The sequence below is a fragment of the Oncorhynchus nerka genome, linkage group LG7, assembly GCF_034236695.1.
Source record: "Oncorhynchus nerka isolate Pitt River linkage group LG7, Oner_Uvic_2.0, whole genome shotgun sequence".
NCBI classification, from domain to species: domain Eukaryota; kingdom Metazoa; phylum Chordata; class Actinopteri; order Salmoniformes; family Salmonidae; genus Oncorhynchus; species Oncorhynchus nerka.
The window spans coordinates 39491987-39511096 of NC_088402.1; the positions used below are offsets into that span (position 1 = coordinate 39491987).

Below are 19110 nucleotides of genomic sequence, written 5' to 3' on the forward strand. Positions count from 1 at the left end.
ATTGTATTTGTCACATACACATGGTTAGCAGATGTTAATGCTAGTGTATCGAAATGCTTGTGCTTCTAGTTCCGACAATGCAGTAATAACCAACGAGTAATCTAACCTAACAATTCCACAACTACTACCTTATACACACAAGTGTAAAGGGATAAAGAATATGTACATAAAGATATATGAATGAGTGATGGTACAGAGCGGCATAGGCAAGATGCAGTAGATGGTATCGAGTACAGTATATACATATGAGATGAGTCATGTAGGGTATGTAAACATTATATTACGTGGCATTGTGGCCATATTCACATTAAGTTTCTGATTGGCAGGCCATATTCACATTAAGTTTCTGATTGGCAGGCCATATTCACATTAAGTTTCTGATTGGCAGGCCATATTCACATTATGTTTCTGATTGGCAGGCCATATTCACATTAAGTTTCTGATTGGCAGGCCATATTCACATTAAGTTTCTGATTGGCAGGCCATATTCACATTAAGTTTCTGATTGGCAGGCCATATTCACATTATGTTTCTGATTGGCAGGCCATATTCACATTAAGTTTCTGATTGGCAGGCCATATTCACATTAAGTTTCTGATTGGCAGGCCATATTCACATGACGTTTCTGATTGGCAGGCCATATTCAAATTTGTTTCTGATTGGCAGGCCATATTCACATTGAGTTTCTGATTGGTAGACCATATTCACATTACATTTCTGATTGGCAGGCCATATTCACATTAAGTATCTGATTGGCAGGCCATATTCCCATTGAGTTTCTGATTGGCAGACCATATTCACATTACATTTCTGATTGGCAGGTTCTTTCCGGGTGTAGCAAATGATCCTGCCCCGTCTACAGGCACTATGAAGAGGCGGACTCAGTCCCTCAGTGCTCTTCCAAAAGATGGAGACAGAAAGGTGAGCTCTCTGCTTGACTGTCTCTGGTTTTTATTTTATTAGCTCTGTCTCTCAGTCCAATATCTCTCACTCACATACAGTATGTGTCCCTCTCTCTGTGTGCCATTAGCTCAAACTTGAAATTGCCGTTATCTACAGATCAAGGATCAGATTACATGACCCCCAATGTCAATCTTACCATTAGGGGGATAAAGAATATCTGACCCTGTATCAGTGGTTAGGGTCAAATTCGAACTACTCCTTGTGGCTCATTGCTTCCATGTACCCTCTTACCTCTCTCTCTATAGATATTACAAAAGCAATGCAATTCATTTGTTAGTCGTCCTGCAAACGATTATTGCGATGCAAACAATTATCGCAAACACTGATCAAGGACGAGGCTGCTGGTATGGTTACTGATCCTTCCTTATTATTATTTTCTCTCTCTCTCTCTCTCTCTCTCTCTCTCTCTCTCTCTCTCTCTGTCTTAGAGGGAAAAGGACCACATTCGGCGGCCAATGAACGCGTTCATGATCTTTAGCAAGCGTCACCGGGCGCTCGTGCACCAGAGGCACCCCAACCAGGACAACCGCACGGTCAGCAAGATCCTGGGCGAGTGGTGGTACGCCCTGGGGCCACAAGAGAAGCAGAAGTACCACGACCTCGCCTTCCAGGTACATACCAATGATGTACAGTGCATTCAGAAAGTATTCAGACCCCTTGACTTTTTCCACATTTTGTTACGTTACAGCCTTATTCTAAATTTTAAAAATCCTCATCAATCTACACACAATACCCCATAATGACGAAGCAAAATCAGGTTTTTAGAAACTTTTACAAATGTATTAAAAATAAAAACAGATATATCACATGTACATATTCAGACCCTTTACTCAGTACTTTGTTGAAGCACCTCTGGAAGCAATTACAGCCTTGAGTCTTCTTGGGTATGACGCTACAAGCTTGGCACACCTGTATTTGGGGAGTTTCTCCCATTCCTCTCTGCAGATCCTCTCAAGCTCTGTCAGGTTGGATGGGGAGTGTCACTGCACAGCTATTTTCAGGTCTCTCCAGAGATGTTAGATCTGGTTCAAGTCCAGTCTCTGGCTGGGCCACTCAAGGACATTCAGAGACTTGTCCTGAAGCCACTCCTGCATTGTCTTGGCTGTGTGCTTAATGGAAGCCACTGTGTTCCTGGGGACCTTCAATGCTGCTGAAATGTTTTGGTACCCTTCCCCAGTCTGTGCTTCGACACAATCCTGTCTCGGATCTCTACGGACAATTCCTTCGACCTCATGGTTAGTTTTTTCCTCTGACATGCGCTGTCAACTGTGGGACCTTATATAGACAGGTGTGTGCCTTTCCAAATCATGTCCAATCAATTGAATTTACCACAGATGGACTCCAATCAAGTTGTAGAAACATCAAGGATGATCAATGGAAACAGGATGCACCTGAGCTCAAATTTCGAGTCTCATAGCAAAGGGTCGGGATTCTTATAAGGTATTTCTGTTTTTAATTTTTTATAAGTTTGCAAACATTTCTATAAACCTGTTTTCGCTTTGCCATTATGGGGTATTGCTGAGGATTTTTATTTATTTAATCTATTTTAGAATAAGGCTGTAACATAACAAAATGTGGAAAAAGTCAAGGGGTCTGAATACTTTCCAAGGCACTGTATATAAACCCTTTATGACTGACAGGGGGCGCTGTATTGAAGCCACTGCGCAGTCATCTTGGTTTCTCCTCCAGTGTAAAAAGGATTTTGGAAGCTATAGAAATGCATTTATTAATGTCTACATTCATTTTTTGCATGTTTATTATATTACAGACACCCTAATGCTTACTTTTAAATTATATTATGTTAGCTAAATATAACATTTTTACATTTTTTTATTATTTTTTGAATTGTCATTTTTTAAAAGAGAGTTCTAATGTTACTGTCCCCACCACAGCAAAAAATATACTTATATAAATGTAGTTTTGTTCTTGAAACTGTATAATTCCATTCATTCCTATGGAGGACTGCTCCTACTGGGGGAGTGCCAATATGGCCGACCGGTGGCTTCAAAGCCTCTCAATGGCCAATACATAGCATCAGCAATCCAGGGTTTATGCACATCATTGGTACATAGACCATACGGCACAAACTGATCTGGGAATAATGATTATGTTAATATCAAAAGATTATGCTGTTTATTGTGCCTTTCAATACACCCAAGGACTGAACCGGGGAATAGGATATTCGGTTTTCTTTATGTCCTTCCTTCTATCCTTTTCATGTTATGACTCCTTTTGACTGACTCCATTCTCCCTCCCTCCATTCCTCCCTCCCAGGTGAAGGAGGCTCACTTCAGGGCCCACCCAGACTGGAAGTGGTGCAACAAGGACAGGAGGAAGTCTATCTCTGAGGGCCGAGGGACCCCGGGGGCCAAAGAGGCACGCGAGAGGAGCATGTCGGAGAGCGCAGGTCAGTGTGTGTGTGTGTGTGTGTGTGTGTGTCTTTTCACCATAGGTATGTGCGCATTTGTGTATGTTTATTTATCATCTTAAGGTCTTACACTTTACTTACAGGAACATGTGCATAGTAGTGAGAGAAGACTGTAATGAAAAGTGTTACCTACTTATTGGTATGTGTCTGTGCTCCACTCCTCTGAGGGTGCGTGTGGGTGGGTTTGTTTTTCCCTGTGCTTGTACAAGCTATTTTGAATCATCTTGGTTGTGTGTAATTGTGTGATTGTGTGCTTGTATGAGTGCGTTTACTCTTTTTAAATGTCTTGCGTGCATTGTACGCTATTGGCCTGTTTCCCGGACACTGGACGAAATGCCAAGCTCAATTGAGAATCTCCATTGAAAGTGCTTTTTAGTCCAGCACTACGTTTAATGTGTGTCCGGAAAACCAGCCTTGTTTAATGTGTATGTGGTTTTACTAAGACTCTTTCTCCCCCTCCTCCATAGAGCCCGAGTCAGTGTCTCAGGGCATGGAGTTGAAGGGTACGGCAGGCCCGGGCTGGCCTGGGGGTTCTGAGCATCATGTGGGGGACTACAGTGGCCAGCTCCCTCGCACCCGTGCCTTCTCCTATAGTGCAGTACACAGCCTGGAGAGGAGGGAGCGGGCCAGAGATGTGGAGAAGGTACAGGACTGATATAGTTAGTGGCATCCCGTTTTCTTCTGTTCGACCTGTTTTGTGCGCCATTTTCCACTGCTTATCCTTTTTGTTTAGTCTTTTCTTCATCTTTTTTTCCATCTTTCTTCTCTCTCTGTTTTAGTAGTAGTTCTACACTAACAGACTGCATTACAGTATATCTCAAAGCACTTAGCATAGTAAGAATGGAACTCACCCACTTTTACTACCAATGTATGGCGCCCACACCCAGGTGATGCATGGCGGCCAATGGGGCCGTGGAGCTAACTTCTGGCTCTGCATTTCTCACCCAGTTGTGCCTAGAAGAGACCGGCTCGTTCCACAGCCACCCCCCTACTCTCTCCCTGGCACAGTGTGGGGCCAGCGAGGACGTGACCAGCGACGAGGAGCGCATGGTTATCTGTGAGGAAGAGGGGGACGATGATGTCATGGGTGAGGTCACAGTCATATTTAGGGGGTGTTAGTAAATTGGCTCTGGAGTGCCATAGTGAGTAGATAGCTAGAGTGAATTTACAAATGCACCCTTAGTGTGGCTACCATAGAATTAGGGATTAGAATTTTAAAAATAAATGTAGGAAATTCATCACCTACATGTATGCCTCTACTGCCATTCATTCCAATTAGACTGGTTTGGATTTCTCCCTGACCAAAATGGCTGCCATTATCATCCCTTTCTGGAACTTTGAGGGTTAATGACATAGCTCCTCTAGTAATTTAATAGGATCTCTATGACATCCACTGTCGCATTCATAGAAATAGAATAGATTCCCTGTTTCTACGGTTTTAATACTGTTCCTGTTCTATGGCACCTCAATGTCTTGCACATGTAGTCTGTAGATGTTTTACAACAGGAACAATCTCACAGATAACTAATTTCCCCCTAGCTGGGATGTAGGTTGTCTGTCTCATATTTGTCCATTTTTAATGGCACGCACCCTCTTGTTTCATTACTGTCTTGTCACATCTGATTGGACCTATTGCTTCCTCTTTATGTCCAGAGGACTCGTGCCCTGAAGGATCCATAGACCTCAAGTGTAAAGAGAGAGTGACTGACAGTGACGAGGATGAGCCGGATGGACAGGTACTCTACACGTTTAGCCGTATAGCCTCTTTAGCCTTTTGGACTGTAGGTGCAATTAACTAGGTACAATTTAGATTTCATGGGTAATGGAGCTGCCAAATGAAGTAGCATTGTCCTACTGAACAGATATCTAGTAGATTCGATTCCTACTGTTTCTTCTCACCCATGCTAAGGTGGTGTGAGTCTGATCAAGTTTAAATTCTACATTGGTGCAGTAAGAGAGTTAATTCAGGAGGAACCTTAGTTAACATTTCTCTTTGATCTCTCCCCCTCCAGCAAGCCTTCCAGCCAGTGGTCCGTTCCTCTCTCCCCTCCTCCACCAACCCCTCCCACGCTGACTCCCACTCCGACTCTACCAAGGGGGACACAAGGGGGAGCGCCGGAGAGAGCTCTGAGAGGAAGAGAAAACGAGGGATGGAGGGAGGAGAAGAGGGAAGTGGAGAATCAAAAAGAGGAAGGGGTGGAGGGGGGCACGTTCCTTCTAATTCCATCCCTGGATCGGCGCCCATCACCTCGACCCCTGCTCTGGGTTATGGACTCACCCAGGTGCTCGGTGCAGTCCGGATGGCCCCCACCGTGGTGACCAACATGGTATGCCCCATTACCAGCATGCCCATCCCCATCGCCAGCAAGCCAATGGAAGGCTCCATTGCCCTCAGTGCCCTGCCTGGGGAGAAGAAAGCCATGCTTCTGATTGGAGGACTGGGAGCAGGAGGCGGGCCTTTCACAGCAGGGGGTGGGTACTTGTCCTCGTCCTCTTCAAATCCCGTGAGTGTGGGGCCGGGGGGGCTGCAGGTCACCAGTCTAGTGCTGGACGGTGCTTTCCCCAACCAGTCTATACAGCTTATAGCCCCGCCTCAGCCTCTCTTAAGCTCCACCCACAGCACCCTACCTTTCCCCCTCCCCCTGCTGCAGCCCCAGTTCCTTCCTGCCGGTTCTCTCACCCCCCCTGGCGGTGCCAACCCTGGCCTCACCCAGGTGCAGTATATCCTGCCCACCCTGTCATCTGTCAGCGCCAACCCCAAGACCCCCTCCCCCCAGCTAACCCAGCAGCCAACCGGCGTACGCACGCTGCCCTCCACTCCGCCCACACATGTCTCCCTGGCCAATGGAATACATTCGGGGGCAGGAGTGGAAATAAGATATGCCACAGTGGGAGGGGTCAGCCCTGGAGAAAGAGGTGAGAGAGAGGAGAGATTGGTCGACAGGGATGGAAAAGGGGAGGATACTTTGTTATATACAAGGGGATATGTTTACGACCATCCAAAATTCACAAGTCTTAAGTTTTATTTTTTGGGGGGAAGTTAGTTGAATGCTCCTTCAAGCCCCAAATAAGTGCAACCCTCTGTTTAGTCTAGCACTTTAATGTTACCTGTCAGTGAGAGATTCATCACCTTATGGTTGTCACCTTATGGTTGTCATCATCATGTCAACACAGTGTTACCTAAACCAACATATCTCGCTCTCCCTCTCTTGCTCTCTCTCTCTTTCTCTCTCTCTCTCACCAGTCCAAGCCCAGTCTCCAGTCTTGCAGAGCAAGATGTTGGTTCCCATGGCAACAGTGAGAACTGGCTCTACTCCTCCTCAGCCCAGCTGCCTGGTGGCTCCTCCCCTTCCTGTGCAAAATGGTGCTCTACCAGGAAGCAAGGTAGCGATTATTACACACAAGCATTACATACAATATAACAGCAACTCTCCGAATAAATGTGTTGTTACTGCGGGAATAATGACACACAACCCATGCTCCAAGCAGCTGATGCATGGGGACCACTAGCCTCTTGGCTGACCTGTTGATGTGTGTGTTATCCTGCACAGATTATCCAGATCGCCCCCATGCCGATGGTCCAGACAAATGTCCACTCTGCTGGAGCAGTGCTTCCTGGGAGTCCCTTCCCTGTATCCATGGCAACAGCCACTGTGATGACTTCGGGCATCACACCCCCTCAGACCGTGTTGCTAACCTCGCCTCCAACAAGGTACTCACTTTAACCTACGAGAAACGTCTGATTATGCAGTATATTATACTGAACAAAAATATACATAAGCGCAAAGTAAAGTGTTGGTCCCATGTTTCATGAGCTGAAATAAAAGATTCAATACATTTTCCATATGCACAAAAAGCTTATTTTTCTCACATTTTGTGCACAAATTTGTTAACATCCCTGTTAGTGAGCATTTCTCCTTTGCCAAGATAATCGATCCAGCTGACAGGTGTGGCAAATCAAGAAGCTGATTAAACAGCATGATCATTACGCAGGTGCACCTTGTGCCGGGGACAATAAAAGGCCACTCTAAAATGTGCAGTTTTGTCATACAACACAATGCCACAGATGTCTCAAGTTTTGAGGGAGCGTGCAGTCGGCATGCTGACTTCAGGAATGTTCACCAGAGCTGTTTCCATAGATTTTAATGTTCCTTTCTCTACCATAACCTGACTCCAACGTCGTTTTAGAGAATTTAGCAGTATGTCCGACCGGCCTCACAACCGCAGACCACATGTATGGCGTCGTGTGGGTGAGTGGTTTGCTGATGTCAACATTGTGAATAGAGTTCCCCATGGTGGCAGTAGGGTTTTGTTATGGACAGGCATAAGCTACGGACAACGAACACAATTTCATTTTATAGATGGCAATTTGAATGCACAGCGATACAGTGACGAGATCCTGAGGCCCATTGTTGTGCCATTCATCCGCCGCCATCACCTCATATTTCAGCATGATAATGCACGGTCCCATTTCGCAAGGATCTGGGCACAATTCCTGGAAGCTGAAAATGTCCCAATTCTTCCATGGCCTGCATACTGAGAAGACAGCTCACCCATTGCTCTGGATCCACGTAAAACACAGCGTGTTCCAGTTCCCTCCAGTATCCAGCAACTTCTCACAGCCATTGAAGAGGAGTGGCACAACATTCCACAGGCCACAGTCAACAGCATGATCAACTCTATGCAAAGGAGATGTGTTGCACAGCATGAGGCAAATGGTGGTCACACCAGATACTGACTGGTTTTCTGATCCACGCCCCTACCTTTTTTTTAAGGTATTTGTGACCAACAGATGCATATCTGTATTCCCAGTCATGTGAAATCCATAGATTAATGAATTTACTTCAATTGACTGATTTCTTCAAATGAACTGTAACTCAGTCAAATCTTTGAAATTGTTGCATGTAGCGTTTTATTTTTGTTCAGTGTATATGTCCCACTATTACTTTCACGTGGTTTTAATGACAAGAGAACCTCTGCAGACTTTTAGTTTATTGTGTCTGTGCCTTTGTCAATTGACCTTCATCAGAACAATGTGTACATAGCTGACCCTTCTGCTTTTTGGCTCTCCTTTACTCTAGGATCACTTATGTCCAATCAGGCACCGGAGGGGTCTCCACGGCAACAGGCCAGGCCCCTCCCTCTTCAGGCCCCGCCTACCTGCCATCGTCCCTGACTACCCTGGGCTTCACCGCCATCGCCCCGGCTGGCCAAGCCCTTGTGCACCCTCTCGTAGCGGGCCAACCACCCTGGCTAGCCCCAGCCCTTTCCCCTGGAGCCCCGGGGACTGGACGTCAACTCCTCACCGCCATTTACCCGGACCAGAACGTCACCCTGGCACCAGATGGGGTTTCCATGACCTCTGTGCCCCCCAATTTGGCTCAAGAAGTGTCCGGCCAATCATCACGCTCAGCTGTCGGCGTCCAGGGTTCAAAGGACGTGACCCTGTCACATGAAGAGGGAATGCCACACCTGACTGCAGAGATGGAGCACAAGCCACAGGTGGAGGGCCAGGCCCAAAGGAAGACCAAGACACATATAAAGAAAGAGAGCATAAAGAAAGAAAAGATGACAGAGGATGTCGAGGCACATAGCAAACCCGGTGCTAACTCAATGGGTACGTCAACACTGTAGTCCGCCTGCCCTCACCCTCACTCTCACTCTGTACCCTTTCCCCTCCTCCTCTCTTACCTCCATCTCTCCTCTCCTCACTTCTCTGCTTAATGCCTCTTCTGCTATAGTTGCCTCTTTTATAACTAGCTATGCTACTATATAGACTATATATACAAAAGTATGTGGACACCGCTTCAAAATAGTGGATTTGGCCTTTTCACATTTCTGCCGTTAGAGCTGTCCCTGTCATCTGTAAGTGCTGTTATTGTGAAGTGGAAATGTCTAGGAGCAACAACGGTTCAACCGCGAAGTGATAGGCCACACAAGCCCACAGAACGCACACACTCACTACTGAGTTCCAAACTGCCTCTTGATGCAACGTAAGAACAAGAACTGTTTGTCGGGACCTTCATGAAGTGGGTTTCCATGGTTGAGCAGCCGCACACAAGCATAAGATCACCATGCGCAATGCTATGCGTCAGCTTGAGTGGTGTAAAGCTCGCTGCCATTGGACTCTGGAGCAGTGGAAATGCGTTCTCTGGTGTGATGAATCACCCTTCACCATCGGGCAGTCCGACAGACGAATCTTGGTTTGGCGGATGTCAGGAGAACGCTACTTGCCCCAATGCATAGTGCAAACTGTAAAGTTTGGCAGAAGAGGAATAATGGTCTGGAATAATGGTTTTTCATGTTTCAGGCTCCTTAGTTCCAGTGAAGGGAGATCTTAATACTACAGTATACAATGACATTCTAGACGATTCTTTGCTTCCAATTTTGTGGCAACAGTTTGGGAAAGGCCCTTTCCTGTTTCAGCATGATAATTCCCAGTGTACAAAGCAAGGTCCACACAGAAATGGTTTGTCGAGATCAGTGTGGAAGAACTTGACTGGCCTGCACAGAGCCCTGACCTCAACCCCATCAAACACATTTGGAATGAATTGGGACGCCCACTGCGAGCCAGGCCTAATTGCCCAACATCAGTGCCCGACCACACTAATGCTCTTGTGGCTGAATGAAAGCAAGTCCCCACAGCAATGTTCCAACATCTAGTGGAAAGTCTTCCCAGAAGAGTGGAGGCTGTTATAGCAGCAAAGTGGGAACCAACTCCATATTACTGTTCATTATTTTGGAATGAGATGTTCAACTAGCTGGTGCTTTTGGTCATGTAGTGTATTTTTACTAGGAATCATGAGCCACTGTCGTGTCTTTCCCTGCAGTGAGTGAAGAAAATGGTGGTCGAGCCAGCCACGTGAAAGAAGAGAACACGGACGATGCCAGAGATTATGCCAAAGAGAAACAGACAGACGTGGATGGAGAGAGGGAGAGGTGGATAAAGATGGAATGTGGGACACCTGAACCAGAGAGGTCCAGGGAGACATATGATTGGCCCCATGAGGGCCACAACAAAGGGGACAGTGGCAACGAGGGCCACAGCAAAGGGGTAAGAGACAACTCTATAGATATTACAAAAGCAATGCAATTCATTTGTTAGTCGTCCTGCAAACGATTATTGCGATGCAAACAATTATCGCAAACACTGATCAAGGACGAGGCTGCTGGTATGGTTACTGATCCTTCCTTATTATTATTTTCTCTCTCTCTCTCTCTCTCTCTCTCCAGGCTGGACCGAGGGAACCTCCCCACCGTCCCACAGGACAGGACACTCCTCCGCCTGCCCCACAGACTGACAGGGACGCACCCCCCTCAGCCAAGAAGACCAAATTCCGCCCTCCGCCACTCAGAAAGCCCTCCGACTCCATTGACAAGTGAGTGGCAGGGATTGGGGGAGGGAGCAATGGGAGGAAATGAAAACGTTACCATAGTTGACAGTAAACGTGTTTTGACAGTTGACAGTTATGACCAATTGGAGAAGATTATGTAGCCAGGGAATCAGTTGGTTGGAGCTTGTTGCTTACATCAGTAACGTTGAGGGTTCGATCCAGACCCGGCGCCAGGATAAAGTGACTAAGGGGGCAGTTGTAATCGGCGAGAGGGCTACATTTCTGGGGGGGGGGGGTTCTTGCATTGGAATTGTATTGAATTCTGCTTATATCACACTACACCACAATAAACATAACGTTCACATGCAGAGGCTCCGAGATCATTGAGTGCTTTAGAAGTGACAGGTTGGAAATCAAACCTCTCTCTGCTGCGCTGTATCAGCGTAAAATAGGGGCTTTCTAGCAGTCGTAAGGACAAATATTCAGGAGGCAGGCAGGTAGAGGTGCAAATGAGTGTTGGATTTATTTACACAGTGCGGGTGTTTTGAAAGATGACGGTGGTATTTACAAATATATATATATATATATATATATATATATATACAAAAATAATCTCATCAGGCAAAACCTGTCTTAACCAATAAAGCATTGGTGGGGTCTACCAGGCTCAAATACAACCTCCCCTTGAGTTACCATAACGTGAACTAACTAGAACATTCCCAAATGGCCACTTAAATACATTTGGTCAGTCCTATTCTCGGCACGCAGGCCAGGTATGTCCACCACAGGTCAAGTTGTAGAAACATTTTAAGGATGATCAATGGAAACAGGATGCACCTGAGCTCAATTTCAAGTCTCATTGCAAAGGGTCTGAATAATTATGTAAATACGGTATATCTGTTTAAAAATGTTAAATACATTTGCAAACATTACTAGAAACCTGTTTTCGCTTCATCATTATGGGGGTATTGTGTGTAGATTGATGAGGACAGAACGTCATTGAATCCATTTTTAGAATAAGGCTGTAACGTAAAAGGTCAATAGTCTGAATACTTTCAGAATGGGCTGTATGCACGCTAAAGCGCGCACGTTCACACGACATTAAACATGACGGAGAAACCGGACTCATGCTCTCCAAAACAAAGACAATGAAGAAATTGACAGTAAACTGGTAAATGCAATTAAATAAACCAAAAGTTCTTTATCACAAGTGTTGTGTAGTTTGTGAGCTCTCCAAACAACGTTTCCTTTTGGAGAATGAGAATGGTATGAATATATATTATATTGAATGAATTATCAGCATTTCCGTAACCAAACATTCTAAATTAATGGGGGAATATGTAGACATTAATAATAACTTCACTGATAAATATACACTGAGTGTACAAAACATTAAGAACACCTGCTCTTTCTGTGACATAGACTGACCAGGTAAATCCAGGTGAAAGCTATGATCCCTTATTGATGTCACTTGTTAAATCCACGTGAATCAGTGTAGATGAAGGGGAGGAGACAGGTTAAAGAAAGATTTTTAAGCCTTGAGACAATTGAGACATGGATTGTGTATGTGTGCCATTCAGAGGGTGAACGGGCAAGACAAAAAAGTCCTTTGAGCGGGGTATTTAAGTGCCTTTGAACAGGGTATTTAAGTGTCGTTGAACGGGGTATTTAAGTGTCGTTGAACGGGGTATTTAAGTGTCGTTGAACAGGGTATTTAAGTGTCGTTGAAGGGGTATTTAAGTGTCGTTGAACGGGGTATTTAAGTGTCGTTGAACGGGGTATTTAGGTGTCGTTGAACGGGGTATTTAAGTGTCGTTGAACGGGGTATTTAAGTGTCGTCGAACGGGGTATTTAAGTGTCGTTGAATGGGGTATTTAAGTGTCGTTGAACGGGGTATTTAAGTGTCGTTGAACAGGGTATTTAAGTGTTGTTGAACGGGGTATTTAAGTGTCGTTGAACGGGGTATTTAAGTGCCTTTGAACAGGGTATTTAAGTGTCGTTGAACGGGTATTTAAGTGTCGTTGAACGGGGTATTTAAGTGCCTTTGAGCGGGGTATTTAAGTGTTGTTGTCCAATTTGTAAGTCGCTCTGGATAAGAGCGTCTGCTAAATGACTTAAATGTAATGTAATGTCGTTGAACGGGGTATTTAAGTGCCTTTGAGCGGGGTATTTAAGTGTCGTTGAACGGGGTAGTAGGTGCCTGGCGCAACCCTACTGGGTTTTTCACTCTCAACTGTCTCCCGTGTGTATCAATGGTCCACCACCCAGAGGACATCCAGCCAACTTGACACAACTATAGGAAGCATTGGAGTCAACACGGGCCAGCATCCCTGTGGAACGCTTTCGACACCTTGTAGAGTCCATGCCCTGACGAATTGAGGCTGTCCTGAGGGCAGAAGGAGTGGTGCAGCTCAATATCAGGAAGGTCTTCCTAAAATGTTGTACACTCTTGTGTATATTTCACAGGGCATTGCTAAACATTGACAAACAGTTGACACAATAAAACAAATAGTGTGGCAGAATTGGCGCGAGTCAGTGTGCAATAGTGGAGAGGGACGTGGCTGTAGCACCTCTTCGTAACACACCCCTCTCCTTAATCTGGTCTCAACATATTTGATGATGCTGGAGACACCTTCCTCATTCATAAGCAGTAACCTCATAAACATTGTCAGGACGTAACAGTGGTCATTCTCCCTGCAACTGAAATCATTACCGTTCAGTATTTCTATCCACCCACATTAAAGGCACACACTACCCAAACTAATGGACATGTGACCCCCCCCCTTAGGAACAGCAGAGGAGCCAGGAGACATTTCAGCATTTAATATGGCACCCGACCGGTAAACTTGACCCCGTCTTGTATAAATCAAAATCAAATATTACAGGCGTATCACTTTATTCACTTAGCCTACCAGAGATGAGAAGCGTTTTTTTCACGCTTTTTATGGAAACCCAGAGGAGTCACACCTGACTGCCTCAGTGGCTTTACATAGCCCCCCTACACACACCGCGGCGCGCTCTGTCCATTGTGCTGATACCTTTCAGAAAAACTGAGGAGGCACACCTTTGAAGTGAGGGGGCTAAGCCCTTTTTAGCTCCCTCGTGGAGTCGGGTACGGTTCGATCCCAAAATGGGTCTTATAAAATCTAACTATATTTCAACTCTACCAGGGTCCTGTCGGGGTCCTATTTCGAGGAGCGCTTTGCCGAGCTGCCAGAGTTCAGACCAGAAGAGGTGCTGCCCTCTCCCACCCTCCAGAGTCTGGCCACTTCCCCCCGAGCCATACTGGGCAGCTACCGGAAGAAGAGGAGGAACTCCACAGGTGAGAGAGAGACAGAGAGATAGCATTAAAAATGAAAAATGTGTTTACAAATGTAGCCTGTCCTCTATACAAATTGAATCTCTAACATTATTAATATGATATACTTTATTGTCCCCAAGTGGAAATTTGACTTGGACAATAGAGTGCAGCCTTTTCCACATTCATACAGAAATACATAGAATCAATTGAGAATAACACCCCGTCATACACCGCCCTCCCCACCCACACAAAAGGTTAATAAGCTCATGTCAGGCAAGGCTGTGACTAGATGGCAGTTCCACCTAGTCACAGAAACCCATAGACTTCCAGTCATTGCGCTAACGCCAGTTAGCATTGGCTCACGAAACTACCTCCAACTTCCTTCATACTGGACACCAGAGGCATAAAAATGGCATCCACGAGTTCATCTGACTCTAGGGAAGTAGATAAAGGGCCTCTGCGCCAAAATTCCCGAATTATCCCTTTAAGGCCTACAGGCCAGGTCCAGTCCGTCATTGCCATCTCCCACGTCTGCCTCGGGGACAAGTGAATATGTATATCTGTTCAGCCTGCATATAGGCACCATATAACGCCTCGTAGATGGCATCAGCTGGAACTCTGTTCAGTGAATGTGTGGGGTCCGATATGACCTTTCTGGCCTGTCTGATTATGGTCTCCTGGAAAATGTCCTGAAGAGAGGAGGGAAGTGTCATACCAATAATCTTCCCTGCTGTCTTGGTCAGTCTCAAGATTTGGGCTTGGAGGTTTAAGTTTAAGCCATATCTTGAAACAAGCATGACTAGGGAGAGATACATATTCAAAAGAAAATGTATTAAGAATCTAGCACAGCCACTAAAATGAATTTGAACGGATTTCTTTCCTCCATCAAAACCAGAAATACATTATAATATTATTCTTAAAAACGCCTTCTCTTCATTCTATATCTGCCTCCTCTTTCTTCACTCACTCACCACCACCTCCTTTTCCTCTGTATCTTCTTCCTCCTCCTCCCCTTCTTCTGTATCATCCTCTTCTCTTCCTCTCCCCTTTTCTTCCTCTCCTCTTTTGTTCCTCCTCCTCTTCTCTTCCTCTCCCCTTCTCTTCCTCCGCCCCTTCATCTTCTCTTCCTCCTCCTCCTCTCTTCCTCTTCTTCTCTTCCTCTCCCCTTTTCTTCCTCTCTTCTCTTCCTCCTCTACTTCTCTTCCTCCTCCCCTTCAGACCTGGACTCGTCTGCAGAGGACCCCAGCTCTCCCAGGAGGAAGACTGCAGCTCGGAGCCGTCTCTCCAGTTGCAGCTCGGAGCCCAACACACCCAAGAGCGACGTCAAGTGTGAGGGGGACATCTTCACCTTTGACAGAGCTGGTAAATAGTGTGGAGTGTACGACAGTCTGTCATAGGTTATGGCTTGTGTCCTAAATGGCACCCTATTCCCTACATAGTGCACTACTTTTGGTAGACCCCAATAGCTTTTTCCTTAGTTACTCCCTTCCTCCTTGCATTCTTTTCTCAAACATTACTTTCAAATTTTTCGTTACCTCCTCTTTTCTCCATTCTTCCATTCTCTCACTTCTCTCAATCACCCTTCTCTCCTCTCACTCCCTCTTCATGTTACTCACTCCTCTCATCTCTCTCTCTCATCCCTCACTTCTCTCAATCACCATATTTTCCCCTCTCTTCTCTCATGTATCCCTCTCTAGTTGCTGAGTCTGAGGATGTCTTGGGGGAGATGGACAGAGTGCCGTACTCCTCTCTCCGGAGGACTCTGGACCAGCGCAGGGCTCTTGTCATGCAGCTCTTCCAGGAACACGGGTTCTTCCCTTCAGGTAGCCACCCGGCACCATCTGCTTCTCTCATTGACTGATGTAGCAGAATTGTTTACGCTCATTGGTCACTTTGTATACTGGCTTTGCGGTTGAGCAAGACCAGATTACAACCAACTAGTCTCTGATACAACCACGCGAATGCTGCACTGCAATTCTTTCCTTCAGAGGGCTCATCTGCTTTCCCTCCTCTCCTCCTCTAGCCCAGGCCACTGCAGCCTTCCAGGCGCGCTACTCAGACACCTTTCCCTCCAAGGGGTGTCTGCAGCTGAAGATCAGGGAAGTGAGGCAGAAGATCATGCAGACAGCCACACCTGGAACCCCTGGAATCTCTGAGCCCGGCGGGTCAACAACAGGGGTCCCGGGGTCAACAGACTCCACCTCCGCCGCCTACGGCTCCTCAAGTACTAACACTCGAGATGGTACAGGGATGGAGCCCGGAGAAAGAGGGAGGAGTCCCGAGGAGCCCAGGAGTTTGGGTAAATTGTAGGAATGGAAAGAAAGAGGGATGGAAAGAAGGAGAAAAACAAGAGAATGGAGTAGATGGAGAGAAAGTGACAAAAGAGAGAGAGAGTGTTGTTGTGACGCACTGCATGTCCTTGTACATGTAGTAACAGGGCTTCAGTATCTCGTCGGCACAGTTCTGTACTGGCCGTACTCTCAGCATATTTGTAGTTTGATAGAGAACATTCTGTGGTACACACAATTCTTTCTGTCTCTCTCGCACATACACGCGCACCCCACCAACGCAGACTGTTACTCTTGGGTGGCAGTCACAAGCACTGTCACACAAAAGATGACCATACACAACGGCACGTTGTAACAATTTGTGAGGATGCAGTTTGCCATTGACTTGACTTCCCTCCACTCCTCAGCACAGTGGTTGGGATGTATCCAAATGTAACCTCCACTGAAATTCCCCTCTATGCTGCAACAACAGACAGCACTGAAATGGACTCACACACACATTCTATCAGTCTACTCAACATTCGCCTGACCAAGCCATTGGCCTGCACAGTTTTTAGCGATTGAAGAAAGTGAGTCAAGCATGGATACCATTGGCTCCCGATAAAGGGAGGCGGGACTCAGTGTGACAATTGACCCAATCCCTGGCCCAATCAGTTATCACTGTCACAGACAGGTTGAGTTCCTATTGGCTGGAGAGGATGTTGTATATTGGGGTTTCCCCCCCTTGTGGACGCCATTATGAGATATGAAATATGTAAAGATTGAAGGGTGATGCGTGACAAAGCAACAAACTCAACAATGGTTGGCTGTAACAGAGCACAGAGAAAGGCTGAACCAGACGATGGTCCATTCATTGGTCAACTCGAGTGGAGGCTGCGGATTCCACCAAGGACACCGGAAGCAGATGATGTGACATGGCTCACTTGGCTCCCAAGTGACAGTTCACAAGCAAAAGTAGATATTGAATCAACTTCTAGTAGTCACACAGTGGATATGTTGTTTTATCTTTTATTGTTGCAGTGGAAATGACACGTTTTATGTGGCCTGTTTTCTCTCGTGGCTCTTATTGGTGTTTCTCCAGCATAAACTTATATAAAAGGGGTTTTGAAACAGCCCACGCGAGCCCTCTTTTAAATTTTACTTTGGGCCATTTCCCCTCTCCCATGACTTCTCAGTAGACACATAGAGGAGGGGGCAAGCAGTTTGTTTTTAAACGTTGAAATCAGGTGTTTGCACAATGTGTGGTCTTGTGACTGCAACTTAAATCAGGAAAGTATTGTTTTTAGAGATTGTTTCATAGAAATAACCTTGTTGTTATCAATCCCCCTCTTCCATTTCTAGTCCCTTTCCTTCCCCCCTTGCTTCCTCTCCCTGCCCCTCTATCCAAGTGTTGTTAGAAAGTGCCCTTAAGCACTGGTCCAGGGTCAGTTCTGTTATGTAGCTCAGGATGGCTCTGGTTAGGGTTTAGTTCAGGGAAAGCAGATCCTAGACCAGCCCTGTAAGAGCATTCTCTGGAGCCCTCTCTCTTCCCTCTCTGCCACTTTATTTTTTCCTTATTAAATGGTGCAATACAATATTTGGAATGGGTGGGTTATATGGGTCGGTGCCATAGATATTTGCAGTACAGTCAGAAGACCCATTCTAATAACAATGGCATAAGAAGAATGATCTGAGATTACTATATTTGAAGAGATAGAACGTAGCTAACTAACTAAAGTCAAAGAAATTCAAATAGCACTTTTTGCCTCTTCACTTGTTTTGGGAAGAGTTGGGGTAGTTATGGATATACCTTTATTTCTCTGTATACAGTTGGATGTGTGAAAAAAATATATATATATTTCCATATGTGCATATAGATGATGTGTGTGTTTGCGCACATGCATGTATGGAATCAGCCACACCCGGATTCCTTCACATACCATACAATAAGACATTATCAATCATATGTTCTTCACGTATTCTAGAGGCAGTATTTTTACAGTCACAAGGACTATTATATGACATCTTGATTTGTTATATTAATGACATAGTCCAAGATCAAAGACATAGAATTTATCAAAGATTTGTTGAATCTTGCAAAGGTGAGGCCTGAAATGATTCCATGAACATGCATGTGCGCACGCAAACACACAGACATACATACACACACATGTATGCGTGTACACTGTATGATTGTGCTTAAAATAAACTGTCCATACTTTGGAGAAGGAATTTTAGAATGAGAGAGATGAGTGTTAGCTCATAAACAGGCATGTTGACCATGTGCAATATTTCTAAACAAAACACAAAAAAAACTAAATATTGAAAATATTAAAGACCTAACACAATATCCTTTGTCTTTGTTCTGAGTCAGATTAGTGAATGTGAGTGTGCTGGTATAATGGAATCCATCTCTGTACAACTGACCCAAGATTCCAACGGAATTACCCCTGTAAGGTCTGTAATAACAAAGAACTACTTTATGCTATGTGGATGTGGACACCCCCATGTTTTGCCTAAAGGTGTGAGCCAATACTGATAATTGAAAGTATGACTAGAAGAGAATCTGAATTCAGTGAACGTCAACCAGTGACTCCCCAACACAGTCGACTATGGTTGCTTCCACAAAGTGAAATCACCAGTATTTTGAGATTCCCTTTGTTAATTGATTTTCCATACACAAGTAGACATCTCACACCTGTGCCGTCAGTCATCTTAAAGTGGGATTACCCGGAATTAACTGCAATTACAATGGTAAGACCCTTCCTGCCAAGGCAGGTGGCGATATGAACTCATAATCTCACGATTGTTAATCCA

At 45.4% G+C, this 19110-nt stretch overlaps 1 protein-coding gene across 1 annotated transcript in view; it reads left to right on the plus strand.

Annotated features, from left to right (window-relative positions):
- Positions 1 to 18643, plus strand: part of LOC115131629 (protein capicua homolog) — a 32190-nt gene extending 13547 nt beyond the window's left edge. The window contains 16 exon segments of the mRNA XM_065020493.1: positions 822 to 921; positions 1392 to 1574; positions 3238 to 3370; positions 3859 to 4034; positions 4340 to 4478; positions 5045 to 5127; positions 5404 to 6307; positions 6636 to 6775; positions 6943 to 7103; positions 8473 to 9008; positions 10222 to 10445; positions 10625 to 10770; positions 13896 to 14047; positions 15245 to 15388; positions 15724 to 15849; positions 16050 to 18643. Coding sequence (XP_064876565.1) covers positions 822 to 921; positions 1392 to 1574; positions 3238 to 3370; positions 3859 to 4034; positions 4340 to 4478; positions 5045 to 5127; positions 5404 to 6307; positions 6636 to 6775; positions 6943 to 7103; positions 8473 to 9008; positions 10222 to 10445; positions 10625 to 10770; positions 13896 to 14047; positions 15245 to 15388; positions 15724 to 15849; positions 16050 to 16336 — 3634 coding nt within the window. The 3' untranslated portion in view covers positions 16337 to 18643.
- Positions 18644 to 19110: the final 467 nt, after the last annotated feature.